The sequence below is a fragment of the Oratosquilla oratoria genome, chromosome 17, assembly GCF_046742065.1.
Source record: "Oratosquilla oratoria isolate Oo_2021 chromosome 17, ASM4674206v1, whole genome shotgun sequence".
NCBI classification, from domain to species: Eukaryota; Metazoa; Arthropoda; class Malacostraca; order Stomatopoda; family Squillidae; genus Oratosquilla; species Oratosquilla oratoria.
This window is the reverse complement of record NC_134793.1, coordinates 11,136,859-11,152,067: the sequence shown is the minus strand read 5'-3', so window position 1 is coordinate 11,152,067 and position 15,209 is coordinate 11,136,859. Positions and strand designations below refer to the sequence as shown.

General features: G+C 41.5%; 1 protein-coding gene across 2 annotated transcripts in view; it reads left to right on the top strand.

Moving 5' to 3' along the window:
• The window catches only part of fy (fuzzy planar cell polarity protein-like protein), a 55,286-nt gene extending 40,734 nt beyond the window's left edge, over positions 1 to 14,552 (top strand). For both annotated transcript variants that reach the window (XM_076200405.1, XM_076200404.1), the window contains exons 4-8: positions 1,016 to 1,138; positions 1,483 to 1,680; positions 1,784 to 1,989; positions 9,435 to 9,746; positions 14,163 to 14,552. In XM_076200405.1, the coding sequence (XP_076056520.1) occupies positions 1,016 to 1,138; positions 1,483 to 1,680; positions 1,784 to 1,989; positions 9,435 to 9,746; positions 14,163 to 14,220 (897 nt within the window). In that variant the 3' untranslated portion in view covers positions 14,221 to 14,552. The remainder of the gene's footprint in view (positions 1 to 1,015; positions 1,139 to 1,482; positions 1,681 to 1,783; positions 1,990 to 9,434; positions 9,747 to 14,162) is intronic.
• The last annotated feature ends 657 nt before the right edge of the window (positions 14,553 to 15,209 follow it).

The window sequence follows — 15,209 nt, the reverse complement described above, 5'->3', positions numbered from 1 at the left end:
ATACAGACGCTCCTCTACGTACGTTCATTCGTTTTACGTTTTTTCGATTTTATGTTTGAACTGACTGTAAAAAAAAAATTAAAAAATAAAATTTTTGAGTGAATTTTTTAGTTTAGCGCGCTCTCCGTAGTTCAAACGATACTTACGCATGACGCTGCGTCCATCGTTTACATGGCACAAACGACAGACTGAACGTGCCTTGCCTCATCCTCCTCCTCCCCCTCCTCCTCCCCCTCCTCCTCCACCATCTCAATTTATGTTGCTTGAATTTAATTTATATGAAATTAATGTTATTATTTTACAATGTTATGTGTATAATTAATGATTTAGGTTTTTTTTATAACATACGGTAGTAGAATTTACGGATGTATAGTACAGTAACAACTTATGTTCATTTTCAACTTATGTTCGGCCATTCGGAACGTAAATAAAACATAAGTTGAGGAGCGTCTGTATACATAGATACACCAAGGGCTTTGTGCCCCTTACATAAGATATAGCCAAAGTCAAAGTTATAAATCCACTCCCACCCATTTCATCCTCACACACTCCACTCCCATTTACCACCCCTCCCTCCCTCTTTTCTTGGCTCCTCCTGGATGATGGGTCATCCCTGCATCTTGCCCACTGCCCTGGGTCAGAAGCAATGCAGCAAGACACAGCACATCCATAGCAAGGCTGCTCCATTTAATTGGCAATCCCACATTGCTCTGTCCCCTCATACAGAAAAAGAGAAGACTGGGAGAAATCCCTCCAGACTGCGCCAAAATATCATTCACGCAAGACAAGATCTAGTTACTCGATTAGTTGTCTGATGACCTCAGTCATTCAATCTTTTGCCCCTCGTCTCTTGCAGAAGACCTGCAACCTTCTGATGACATACAACTGTATTGCTTTAATTTTATAATATTTGATCTTTGCATTTTGTGTTCTCTTTGTGTCTCAAGAAATTTTATTGAAAAAATTTATTAGTACGGCCAAAAAATTAATTCAGATTAACCAAATCATTTTCCAGGCAAGTTATCCAATTATTGATGAATTGATATCAAGATCAGTTAATTCAGATGATAGTCGAGGATTTTCTCATCTTGTCCATTGTGCTGAATGTATCCTGGTTCCAGAACAACACCAACTGCAGGTGAGCATTCTTTCCCATCATGAAGTTGGTTGAAGTCTGGTCTTCTCTGTTTGTTATTTAAATTGGTTTATGAAAAAGGTGGAGGGGACCTTTCCAGGAAATTTGGTTTTACCATAATTGAATTTGGCCTCCCTGTGAAGTAAAATAAAGACCTTGCATTAGTTTTGCTCCATCTGGCTTTAGATCATATTGATGGGCCATAATCATGATATAAAAGCTTCACAGTTCTTTGGAATATAACAATTAATGCAGTTTTTATTCATATGTGAAGCATAATTTGAAGTCTATTGTAATGTTCTGAAAAAAAGATGCTATATCTGCTACAGTAGATTTTATATTTTCAGGCAGAATTAGAAAAATTCATTGAGGGAGCAGATTCAACATATGGTTGCCTACTATTATGTGGTCAAGTGATTTGTGCTACAAAGAACTTCTGGTCCCTTTCGAACAGTGAATTAGTACTACTACCCCTTCTGGTATCCCTTACCACCTGCACTGTGTCACGAGATGTTCCTATATACCTTCCTGATAAAAGTCCAAATGTAAGTGTCTTTGTGGTAGTTCCTTTCCTGTTTGCATTATGTGACCAGTACATCTTGTAAAGTTAAATATGATGAGTCATTCCCAAGTTCTTCACATCCACAGGTCCCATTCCGAATGTTGGTTGTACGACTAAGTAATCATATTAATGTTGTGGCTTTGTGTGGACCAACTCCCACGTTGGTTGAAATAACAAGAATTGCTGTGCAGAGCTGGGCAGCAGCATACCCTACATTAGAAGCTTTTACCATGCTTATACCATGGAATATTGCACCTTCAATTCTCAGTCTATTGGATAATGCAATCATAGGGTAAATAGAAGTGTTGTTTTGTCATTGCTGTTGGTATGAAATCATCAAATATTGTGGTGTACTGTGTATATACAATCATACATACATATAGGTACATGTATGTCTGTATATATAAAAAAATATATAAAGTTGGGCTCTAGGGTTATTTAGATTATCTTTATAACTTGTATGTTGGTGTGCATGCTTTCCTGGGAAGTATAAAAGTGAAAATGTCAGTAGTTAGTAATGTATGGCAACCTTGTGAATACAGGGCTGCCACTCTTGAGTAGGACCAGGCTTTTTTCATTATACATCATTCCTTAAAGGTCAGATATCAAGACTTCCGTAACTTTTTGTATTTACAGTTTAATGTACATAAAATAGCATACCGACAGTATTCTATATAATTCCACCATCTACATCTTATCAAATTTGGCAAAAACAGTTGTTTGTCTTCATCTCATTGCGTCGTCTGCTATTCGAAACAACCCGCCCGTGCGCTTCGGGAACGTTCGGGGAATTCCGCGTTCGTGACGTCACAGTTGCCAAACAATATTGTTATTCTGAGAGTGCATCGTATCGCTTTTGCATTGTCAGTCGTGTGTCGTCTCTTGAGTGTCTCAATTTTTTTTTTTTTTTTTATTGTCACAAAATTGTGATAATAATGGTGTACTGCGTTGCCGCAGGCTGCAACAATGGTAGTGGAAGTGGGAGGAGTTTCTTTCAATTTCCTACGGAGCCAGCCCGACGATCGGAATGGATAGAAAGGTGAACAGAGCAGGCAAAAGACCGGGCAAACTGTGGGAGCCTTCGAAGTTTTCAGAACTTTGCTCTGACCACTTCGAAGAGGAATGCTTCAAAATGAATCTAGCGTTATCAATTGGATTTATGGAGAAGACCAGGAGACATCTAAAACCTGATGCCGTGCCCTCAATTTTTGCAGCTACTATAAAGCATTCCACGCCGAAATAAAAAAAGAAAAGTAGGAGGTCAGCGTTTGATAAACGCCGGAGGCTTGAGGTACCGTAGGCAGTTTACTTTTTCTGACTCCATGCATCATGTGCATGCGTTAGTCTTAGGCCTATGCCTATGTCAGAGAGGGCTTGTTATAAATTCCATGGACATACAGGATGGCCTATATAGGCCTAGTGAATTAAACTGGCCCTGAAGCCATGGACCGGAGCAGTGGCGGCGCCAGGGGGGGGGCTTTAGCCCCCCCAACTGAAATGAGCAAATTGAAAATTTAAAACACTCATTGAAATAATTTTATTAAGTGGAATTTTTAATTGCCAGGGCTAAAGATTTGTCAGCCATCAGTGCTAGCCCTACCATTAACTCCCTCCCCTTCTGAAATGAGGATAATATATGTGTATTATCATATTACTATTAGCCCCCCAAAAATTTGCTCAGCCCCCCCTTAGCCTCCCCAACTAAAAATTCCTGGCGCCGCCGCTGGACCGGAGGTATGAAATATTGCAGATACCTACAAAAGACACACTAAATCAGATGTAGTGTCTGAAAGACAATCGCGAACACGGTTTAATCATTGAAGCACTGACTAAGTTGTGTACAGCAGCAGTATTGCCATCACATAAACATGATAAAGAGTCAACAGACTAGTACATGGTACATGACTTTGTAATCAAACTAACAGTGATTTCATAAGTCCACATTACTTCCTGATATTTATATCGCATGTCATTGCGTTCACATCAAACTTGGGGATATTTGAAACCACAGTATGTATAGTCCTCACTTTCCCACTGTGCACGAATTCGTGAGATTGCACAAGATGGCAAAACTTTTCTGTTTTTTTTTTACCAAGGATGTGGTAAATCCATCTGGTGAAGTGCCGGTAAACAATATATCTGTATAGCCTGAAAGAAACAACTTCATAAATATTGATAGTCATTTTATGATGTTTTTCCTTGTACATATTTTCATGCACTTTACTGTGTTTAGTAAAATAGAAAATAGACAGTTGACAGTACTTATTAAAAGATTATTTGGCTTCATTTTATTTACATGTATTCATTCATTCATTCCAGTATTTTAAATGCATAATCTCGATCTTGCAGGAAGAAATGGCCACAAGGCAATTCATATCATTTAATTTTCCCCCCATGCTTGGAATTTTAGAGACTGACAAATGATCGTCGACATAAAAACAAAGGACCCCATCCCATGCTTGCAATGATAGCCTAAATAAGGTAGGAATAATGCACTGAATTTCACACCAGTTGGTATTCCCAATCCTATGAGAGTGGTCAGATCTTTTGCGTTTGCGTCTAGGAGGGGTGGTAGGCCCATCTTGATTCTCGGCACCGTCTAAATCGACGTCGCCGTCGAATTCCGTCTCCTCCCCCGTGGTCTCGGGTTCTGAATCTGACAAATTGCTTTCCCCTTCTTCTTCGCTATTTTGTTCACCACTTTCTTCATCTTCACTTGCACTGTATTCCGACGAAGAAACGGGCTGTCCTATTACCAGTTCGAACTGGTAAGGCTTTACAATGCAATGTTCGGCGATATCAAACTCCTCTTCCTCTTCTTCTTCCACCATACATACTATCCTTCCGAATTGGAATGCACAATGGGCCATTTTTGCGAACAAATTTGGATTAAAAACGAACATGAAGATGAATAACTCGATTGGAATGACTGAGCTGAACTACAGCGTGTGTTTCTTTGTCCAATTGTTTGGCAACTGTGACGTCATCGCCGGTTCACCTAGCGGCGATTACTGGTACTAATTACTAATCGACTAGAACATCTAGACTTCGGAAAAGTGGTATGTGAGGCGCAATTAAAAGTGAATTTTCTGAATAAATTCTTCTGTAACAGGTAAAAACTTTATTTGTATGCTTTTAAAAAGTACTTTTTCGAGCAATACGATGATTTTTAGCGAATGGTATATCTGTTGATATCTGACCTTTAAGGAGTCAGAAATTTTCACTCAAGACATTCATTTATATTTTTTCATCAAAATTACATTATTTGTTCTTGTTACTGTTTACATACATATACCAAGACTTTTTCCCCCTTACAAGGGAGGTGGCCAAAAAGGAAAAGGCATAAAATCATTCCCACCCAATCCATCCCTGAATACACTCCACACTCCTCCACCCTCCTTCTTATCTTAGCACCTCCTGGATGACGGGTCTTCCCTGCACCTTGTCCACTGCCCTGGGTCAGAAGCAGTGTCGCAAGACACAGCACATCCACAGCAAGGCCGCTTCATTAAATCGGCGACCCCCCCCTCTCCGTCCCCCCATGCATAAAAGGAGAAGACGGGGAGAAATCCCTTCAGGCTGCGTCAAATTTTGCTCACACATACTACCTCACCCCCCATCCCCCCACTCATTCCACCTCATGCATCACAACATCATCCATATACAACCATTCTCCATTCACCCGTCTTCTGTCCTCTCCCGTCCTTCCTCAACAGACAATCCCCTCTTCCCCAAAGCCCCCTTCACCCCATCCATCCACCTCATCCTAGGACGTCCCCTCATGTTCACTCCCTCCACATCTGCCTTCCATACCTCTTTTACTAGTCTTTCTTCACTCATTCTTTCCATGTGTCCAAACCATCCTAATACTCTTTCATCAACCCTATCTCCCAACTCCCTTCTTTTTTATCATTTTTTATGACTGATATGTTGAATTTTGTTTGTTTTCGATGGTGATGGTATTATTTGGAATGCATCGTAATTGTGTTGACTAGGGAATCAGTTTTATGTTTATTATAATTTTTTTTTTTCTTTTCTTTTCTTTTTAAACTGTTTGTCGTTATTCTGGGTAACTATTGCCTACACTGCAAAAGACCAGTGTGTCAGGAACATTCAACCCCCATCTGCAATGACTGCAATTAGATTATTCAGTATCACAAAGTCAAAATAATTACCTCCAATTTTTTTCAGATTTTATGGTTTATTAAACACATTTATTATTCATTTGTTGTGGCTCTACTTTTCCTAAGATAGTTGGGACATTGGTCTCTACAAAATGATGATGACCAACCGCTTCACATTTCCTGTTTTCAGTCAAGTACCCTCTAAAGTCAGCAATACCTTACTTTTCATCATTTTTTTGTAATTTTCATTAAAAAAATATTTCTAACAATCATAGTCACTTTCAAACATGCAAATGGAAGAAGATAAGTTGAAGTACATATGTTTTCATTTCTGACACTAAATGCAGTGGAAATATTTTTTTTGTAATAAAAAGATGTTTTGGAAAGAAATTAAGAGGAAGAGGAGGCGAATCAAGTAGAGAAGAAAAGGTAAAAGGTGCAGATGGAGAGATGATAATGGAAGAGAAGGCAGTAAGGGGAAGATGGGCAGAATATTTTAGGGAGTTGCTAAATGTGAAGGAGGATAGGGAGGGAAAGATAGTTGCAGTGGGAAATGCTAAGAAAATGAGAGTGATGAGTGAGGAAAATGGAGGAGAAATAAGGAAGGATGAAGTGAAAGCAGTTGTTAAGATGATGAAAGCAGGTAAGGCACCTGGTCTGGATGGATGCCATGCAGAATGTCTAAAAAAAGGAGGACTGGCTGGTGAGGTTATTTAATGTTTGCTGGAGAGAGGGTAGAGTGTCGGAGGACTGGAGGAGTGCCTGTATAGTTCCACTTTACAAGGAAAAGGGGGACAAGTGTGAATGTAGTAGCTTCAGAGGGATTAGCTTGTTAAGTGTAGTTGGGAAGGCTTATGGGAGGATCTTGATTGAGAGGATTAGGAGAGGAACAGAGGGAGTAATTGGTGAGGAACAGTGTGGATTTAGGACGGGTAGAGGTTGTGTAGATCAGATCTTTGTGGTAAGACAAATATGTGAGAAAGCTATAGGAAAGGGGAAGGATGTTTTTTGGGGTTTTATGGATCTGGAAAAGGCTTACGACAGGGTAGACAGAAAGGCACTGTGGGAGGTTATGCAGATATATGGGATAGGAGGAAAGCTTCTAGGAGTTGTCAAGAGTTTTTATGATAGTAGTAGGGCATGTGTCAGGATTAGAAATGGAGAGAGTGAGTGGTTCGAGGTAAAGGTGGGACTTCGTCAAGGATGCGTTATGTTGCCCTGGCTGTTAAACTTATACATGGATGGGGTAGTGCGAGAGGTAAATGCAAGGGTAGTGGGTCAGGGATTGGAGATGGTTAAAGAAAATGGAGAAAAGTGGGAGATGAGCCAGCTGTTGTTTGCTGACGACACTGCACTTGTGGCAGGATCGGAGGAGGGATTGAGGAAGTTGGTGACAGAGTTTGGGAGAGTATGTGATAGAAGAAGGCTAAAGATAAATGTGGGTAAAAGTAAGGTGATGAGATGTACAAGGGGTGAAAGTGGCAGTAGACTGGAAGTGAGCATTAAGGGAGAGCGACTGGAGAAAGTGGATAGTTTTAGATACTTGGGTGCAAATGTGGCAGGAAATGGTGGAGGTAGAATGTAGATTGAGAGAAGCGAGTAAATGCCTTGGTGGATTGAAGAGTGTAATGAGGAATAGACATTTGGGAATGGATGCTAAGAGGAGACTGTATGAAGGAATGATTGTGCTAACAGCACTGTATGGGACAGAAATATGGAACATAAGAGAGGAAGAGAGAAGGAGTTTGAATGTGTTTGAGATGAGGTGTCTGAGAAGTATGATGGAGGTTACTAGGCTAGATAGAGTGAGAAATGAGGTGAGGAGGAGAAGGGGGTGGAAAGGGAGTTGGGAGATAGGGTTGATGAAAGAGTATTAGGATGGTTTGGACACATGAAAAGAATGAGTGAAGAAAGACTAGTAAAAGAGGTATGGAAGGCAGATGTGGAGGGAGTGAACATGAGGGGATGTCCTAGGATGAGGTGGATGGATGGGGTGAAGGGGGCTTTGGGGAAGAGGGGAATGTCTGTTGAGGAAGGACGGGAGAGGACAGAAGATAGGGGTGAATGGAGAATGGTTGTATATGGATGATGATGTGATGCATGAGGTAGAATGGGCGGGGGGATGGGGGGTGAGGTAGTATGTGTGAGCAAAATTTGACGCAGCCTGAAGGGATTTCTCCCCGTCTTCTCCTTTTATGCATGGGGGGGACGGAGAGGGGGGATCGCCGATTTAATGAAGCGGCCTTGCTGTGGATGTGCTGTCTTGTGACAATGCTTCTCACCCAGGGCAGTGGACAAGGTGCTAAGATAAGAGGGAGGGTTGTTGTTGTTGTTTTACAAAGGTGGAGCACGCCGACAGGAGACCTTTAGGTCCATATCGACTGTCCGAGCAGTCCTGTCTCCCCAAGGAATGCCACAGCCGAAACTGAGTTTTCCCACAAATCCTTTATTGAGTGTATGTTGTGTTGTTTGCGTGCATGATTGTGTATAATGCAGTCTTCCATTATGTGTTGTATGGTATGGGATGAAGTGTTACATCCTGGGCAGCTGTTCACAATGCGGTCATCCAGCCCCTTCTGGTAGCTTAGAAGTGCTGGGTGGTGGCCGCACCGCAGTCTGGCCAGGTGGACTCTGTCCTTTCATGGGAGAGAGGATCCAGAAGGGTGGATATCAGGGGGTCTGGCATGCAGCAGTGTGTTAATGGAGCAGTGAGTGATATGATTATGAATATGTTTCCGGGGGCTGGTATTTGGTGGTTGTGGAGGAAGAGAAGAGAGTATCTGTGTGTGATACAGGTCTTTGGGTGTTGTTTTAATGTTTAATGTTAAGGTCCTGGAACCACAGCGTCTACATCGTGGGACCACCCGCCAACCCCAAGAGTTGGGGGCCAAACAGCGGCAACCTGCCCTGGCCACCGGCTCTACGCAGGTGGCACCGATCCCCAAGAGGGAGGGTGGAGGGGTGTGGAGTGTATTCAGGGATGGAATGGGTGGGAATAATTTTATGCCTGTTCCTTTTTGGCTACCTCCCTTGTAAGGGGGAAAAAGCTTTGGTATATGTATGTATTTTTTGTGTTTGGGGTAAAAAAAAATTACCTCCGATTTTTTCAGATTTTATGTTTTTTTGAAACACATTATTCATTTGTTGTAGCTCTGTTTTTCCTTAAAGATAGTTGGGACATTGGTCTCTACAAAATGATGATGACCAACCGCTTCACATTTCCTGTTTTCAGTAGTACCCTTTAAAGGCAGCAATACCTTATTTTTCTTTTTTTTTTTGGTAATTTTCATTAAAAAATATTTCTAACAATTAGTCACTTTCAAGCATGTAAATGGAAGAAGATAAGTTGAAGTACATATGTTTTGATTTCTATGTCACTAAATGCAGTGAAAGTATTTTTATTGTATTTTTTGTGTTTGAGGTCTGTCAGACCCAGCTTTACCTGAGGTCCCCAAAAAAGCTTTACCTGAGCAGGGTTAATCCACCAAGGCATTTACTCGCTTCTCTCAATCTACATTCTACCTCCACCTTCACTCCACCTTTTCCTGCCACATTTGCACCCAAGTTACTGTTTAAGTGCTGAAATTAAAACTAGTTTTTATGCCCTCTACAGCCTTCTTCTAGTCAACTATGACCACAAGCGCTGTGTCAGTTGTGTGCACATGAATGATGACACACGAAGTCGTTCTCTTAACGCAGGCAAGAGGACAGCTGCTCTTAAGGCAGTATATCGAGCAGTTGTTGGACCAATACTCCAGCCACCAGCAATGCCTCCAGAAGACTTACCAAACACCTCTATTCATCAAGATCATCAACCCCTTGAGACGTACATGATGACAGATAGCTACAAGGTTTACGTACTTCAATCATCACCATATCATTTACTTGTCCTGTATCCACCAGCCCTTCCAACTCACATTGCAAGGTAGGTAAAAGTTGTGATTTTTTTTATTGGAAGGGGTGATTGAATCATGTCATGAGAGGGGCTTTGGGAAGAAATTTTACACTATCACTGTTTTCATCCTGTAGTACAGAATTCAAGCTTTCAGGATGTTGAGTTAGTATTGTTATTGAGGACAGTGATGGAAACAGAGTTATTGGATGAGGTAGGTCAAGTATGCCAAGGTGGATTGGACATGGGGAAAGAATGAGTGAGACCCTCAAAAAAGGATGTGGAAAGCAGAAGTGGATGGAGTTTGTTGAGTCTTTACCATAGGTGGTGACAGTGAAACATGGGTTCCTAATTGTCAGAAATAGTTTTTAAGAGGTTCTATAAGACTACATGAAATATTGTGTAGCGACACTGTAAGTGAGGACCAGCGACTTGCATTATACAATGACATGTTCTCATTTCTGGGCCATGTGGTGTTCCCAGGTGGATATTTGGCTATTTACAATTATACATGCAGTACTTGTCATGGGATTATGCTGGCCGCCCCACACACACTTACTTGCTGAGGTTCTAATATTTGGTGCTGCCTCCAATATGTTTCACCACGTTCCTCAGCCATTTAGGAAGACTAACACAAATTCCTGAGGGTTTGGAGAGGTATATTTATCCATGCCTCTCATACAGCAGACTCAAGCCGTGTAATAGAACTGATATTCTTGCCCATCAAACTTTGCTTCACTATTGACCACATGTGTTCAATGAGGTTTAGGTCAGGGGAATTGCCTGGCCAGTCATTAAAGAAGCTCACATCACAGTCCTCAAGCCACCAAACTAGAGATCTGGTAGTGTGACACAGAGCACCATCTTCCATAAATACCGTAATCCCATACTTGTCGAACACGTTAGGTGAATTGTCACACAACACCCCCAGATAATTATATTGGTTCATATACTGGTTTTTGGGGGGCACTATGAGTTCACCAACACTGAGCAGTAAAACTCCCCCAAACCATGAGTGAGTCTGGGTGTTTGGTGGTCCCACAGGTGTACCATGGGTCTAGTGGGTCCCTACTTCTGACCTGGTACACATGTCCACTACAGTTACAGGTGACGGTGAAGGTGGCATTGTCACTCGAAAATACCTCAAACCAATGTTGAGGAGTCCAATTACAATATTTAAGTGCAAAATCCAGCCTACGTTTCTTCTACCGCTTGGTAAGGATGGGTTCCTTAACCTGCCAGTGGCTACTGTAGCCCAGCTCAGCCACCTGCCTGTTGACTTTTTATGGACACCTCAGAAAGCTCAATTCTCTAGCAGTTATGGTAGGTGTACTCCAGCTGCTTTTTGAGAACAAAGTATGTACAGGTGTCTTCTTTGAGGGGCCAGGCTGAGGTTTAGCAGACAGTAACTTGACACCACCACTGGCCTTGAAACACTTCACCCAGTTTTTCATAGCTCACTCACACCATTATTTGCTGCTATTTCTCTTGTCTGGAGCCCAGCTTTGTGAAGCCCTATGATTTGAGCTATAGTTACAGGCATTAATGACTTCTTACCCATAGTCACCAAGGTATAGCCCAGAAACCAAGGGAAACCCAGACAAAAGATGGGGAGAATGAGGGAACAAAGGCACAACACTTCCTCTCACCACGGCAGCCACTGGGCACTTGAGTTAGTATGTGGTGTTTGTTGGGAGGAAGTGAGGTCATCCTAACGGCTGTTACCAGGCATAATGCTGTGATGGAAAAAGACCCCCCCCCCTCCTGTTTGGATTGAAAAGTGTAATGAGAAATAGACATTTGGGAATGGATGCTAAGAGGATATTGTGTAAAGGTGATTGTGCTGACAGCATTGTATGGGGCAGAAACATGAAACATAAGGAGTTTGAATGTGTTTGAGATGAGGTGCCTGATAGGGATTATGAAGCTGGATAGAGTAAGATGTGAGGAGGAGAGTGGAAGTGGAAAGGGAGTTGGGAGATAGGGTTGACGAAAGAATATTGATGAAAGAGTATTGGGATGGTTTGGACACATGGAAAGAATGAGTGAAGAAAGATTAGTGAAAAAGATGTGGAAGGAGTGACTGTGAGGGGACAACCAAGGATGAGATGGATGGATGGGGTAAAAGGGGCATTGGGAAACAGGAATGTCTGTTGAGGAAGAGAAAAGACAAGATAGGGGTGAATGGAGAATGGTTGTGTATGGATGATGCTGTCATGCATGGAAGGGAGTGGAGGGGATGGGGTGAGGAAGTATGCGTGAATGATATTTTGACGTAGCCCTAAGGGATTTCTCTCCATCTTCTCTCTTTCTGAATGAGGGGACAGAGGTGGGGGGTCACCAATTAAATGAAGTGGCCTTGCTGTGATTGTGCCGTTTCTGACCCAGGGCAGTGGGTGATATCCAGGGATGATCTGTCATCCAGGAGGAATCAAGAAGAGGGAGGTGAATAGTAATGGAGTATGTGGGCATAGAATGGGTGGGAGTGGATTTTATGCCTATGCCTTGTATTTTTTTGCTACCTCCCCTGTAAGGGGGAAATAGACATTGGTATATATATATATATATATATATATGTCTTATTTATTTGTTATTATTATTGCCTTTGCACGGGGAGATGGCAGCAAATTGGAAGTATTAAGGGAGACTGGAAGTGGATAGCTTTAGATACTTGGGTGTGAATGTGGCTGGAAAGGGAGGAATGGAGGTGGAGATAGAATGTATATTGAGAGAAGCAAATAAATGTCTTGGGGCATTAAAGAGTGTAAAGAGAAATAGACATTTGGGAATGGATGCTAAGAGGAGATTGTATGGAGTGATTGTGCCAACATTACTGTATGGGGCAGAAATATGGAACATAAGAGAGGAAGAGTTTAATGTATTTGTGATGAAATGCCTGAGGAATATGGTAGGGATTACTAGGCTAGATAGAGTGAAGAACAAGGTGGTGAGGAGGAGAGCAGAGGTGGAAAGGGAGTTGGGAGATAGGGTTGATGAAAGATCATTGGGATGGTTTGGACACATGGAAAGAATGAGTGAAGAAAGATTTATTAAAAGAGGTGGAAGGAGTGAACATAAGGGGGCGACCAAGGATGGGGTAAAAGGGCCATTGTGAAAGAGGGGAATGTCTGTTGAGGAAGGGAGAAGATAGGGGTGAATGGAGAATGGTTGTGTGTGGATGATGCTGTGATGCATGGAAGGGTGTGGGTGGAGGATGGCAGTGGGGTTGAGGGAGTATGTGTGAATGATATTTTGACGTAGCCTAAAGGGATTTCTCCCTGTCTTCTCTTTTTCTGCGTGAAGGGACTGGGGGGAGAGGTTGCTGATTAAATGAAGTGGTCTTGCTACATTGCTTCCGACCCAGGGCAGTGGGTGAGATGCAGGGATGACCAGTCATCCAGGAGCCAAGAAAAGAGAGAGGGAGGGGTGGTGAATGGGAGTGGAATATGTGGGGATAAAATGAGTGGGAGTGGACATTGGCTACCTCCCTTGTAAAGGGGAAAAAGCCATTTGTATATGCATCGTTTTTACATGTGGATATGTTACAAATGAGAGTAAAAGGGAAGAGATAGGCAGTATGTTTGTGAGAAGGATGGATGTATTGGCATTGAATGAAACTAAATTGAAAGGGAGGGGTGAATTTGAGTTTGAGAGTGTAGTTGGGAGGGTGTCAGGAGTGAAGAGGACAAGGGAGAGAAGGGGTGGCTGTACTAGTAAGTGAAGAGATAGCTAAGCATGTGGTGGAATGGAAGGTTTCCTCAAGGTGATGAAGGGGAAACTGGGAAAGGAATTCTTTTAGTTGAAATGAGTGCATAGAAGGTTTAGGGAGAAATGTAAATGTAGTGTTATTGGGTGATCTCAGTGCTAGGGTAGGAGATAAACCAATAGATGGAGTGGTTGGGAAGTGCGGAGTTCCAGGAAAAAAATTGTAGTGGAGAAATGATGGTGATGTGTCTAGAGTTGATAGCAAATATAGGGTTTAGGAAGACAGTCAAGCATAAGAAAATCCCTTTGGGCTGCACTAGAATACATACACAGGCACTCTTGCTTGAAGTCCCTTTCACCCTATCCATCCATCTCATCCTTGGTTATTCCCTCAAGTTCACTTCATCCACCTCTGCCTTCCACACCTTGTTCACTAATTTTTCTTAACCCATTCTTTTCATGTGTCCAAACCATCACAATACTCTTTCATCAACCCTACCTGGCAGCTCCTTTTCCACCTCAGCTCTCCTCACTTCATCATTTTTCACTCTATCCAACCTTTTAACCCCAACCACACTTCTCAGACACTTCATCTCAAACACATTTAAACTTCTTTATGTCTCTCATAAATTCTAAGTCTATGCTCCAGACATTCTTGTCTGCACAATCACCCCTTCATGTAATCTACTTTGGATTTGTAATTTAACTTTAAAATTTAATTAATTTTGTATATTTATTTTTCAGACAAGTAACTCGTAGAACTCTGGAAACACTAACAAAAAGCAAAGTCCCAAAGCTATAACACTAACATGTTTATAGCAATTTTCATCACTCCGTCCAGTTGTTAGTACAAATGTAGAATTAAGATTTGCATAATTTTTCAATCTTGTAGCTTGTATAGGGAAAATATCTAAGTCACACAATTTTATAACAAATTTTTATAATTTATGTTGCGTGGCAGTCTTATTTTTTTCTTGAATTGTAACAGCAGTGAATGAATGTGTAAATTGAAAGACTGCTTCGTAATGTTAATATTGTAAAGACATTTGTCTCGATTTGTATTTTTTCTATTCAAATTTATTTATGTTACTGTGATCTTTCAATGATTGCATAATTAAACTTTATGAACTTACATACTTTGTTTTCCTTCAAAGATCCAATAAGTTTCTGGTTGGAGCTCTTGTTTTGAATCTTTGCAGTAGAAAAACATGGAGAGATCCCCTAGGGTTGTCAAGTGCCAGAATAAGGAGTTGGTCATTCAATTTTATTGTTTAGGGTGAGCACTCTCACTGAGGATTTATGTGGAGACCTTGATTCTGTTTTAGCCATAAGTATGTTTGGGTGTTTTTAGCAGCTGTGCTGGTATGTTATGTTGTCAGCATAGGTAAATGCTTTGATGTCGTGCTCTGGATCCGATGTTGGGAGGTCACTTGTCATTATGAATGTCTCCGAACCTTTTTATTCTCAGAACTTATTGCAATCTTAATTGCTTCAATACACCTTCATTGTCATTGGCAGTGTTTTCTTGTGTTCATGAATCAGTTTCACTGACACTGTTTTCTCTCGATGTTGTGATGGTGTCACTGATGGCTTGCCAATCCAATTCTTCTGTTGCAATGGTCACATTTGAATGTTGGCGGAGGCTTTGGTTGTTGTTCTTGATCCTTCAGTTTTCTCTTCTTGCTCTCTCTTATTTATTTTACTTCTTTATTTTTTTGTCTGTTGTTCAATTTCAAATTGGTTCATACAAGCAGGGACATTTCTGTGCATCCACTTCCCATACCATGATGT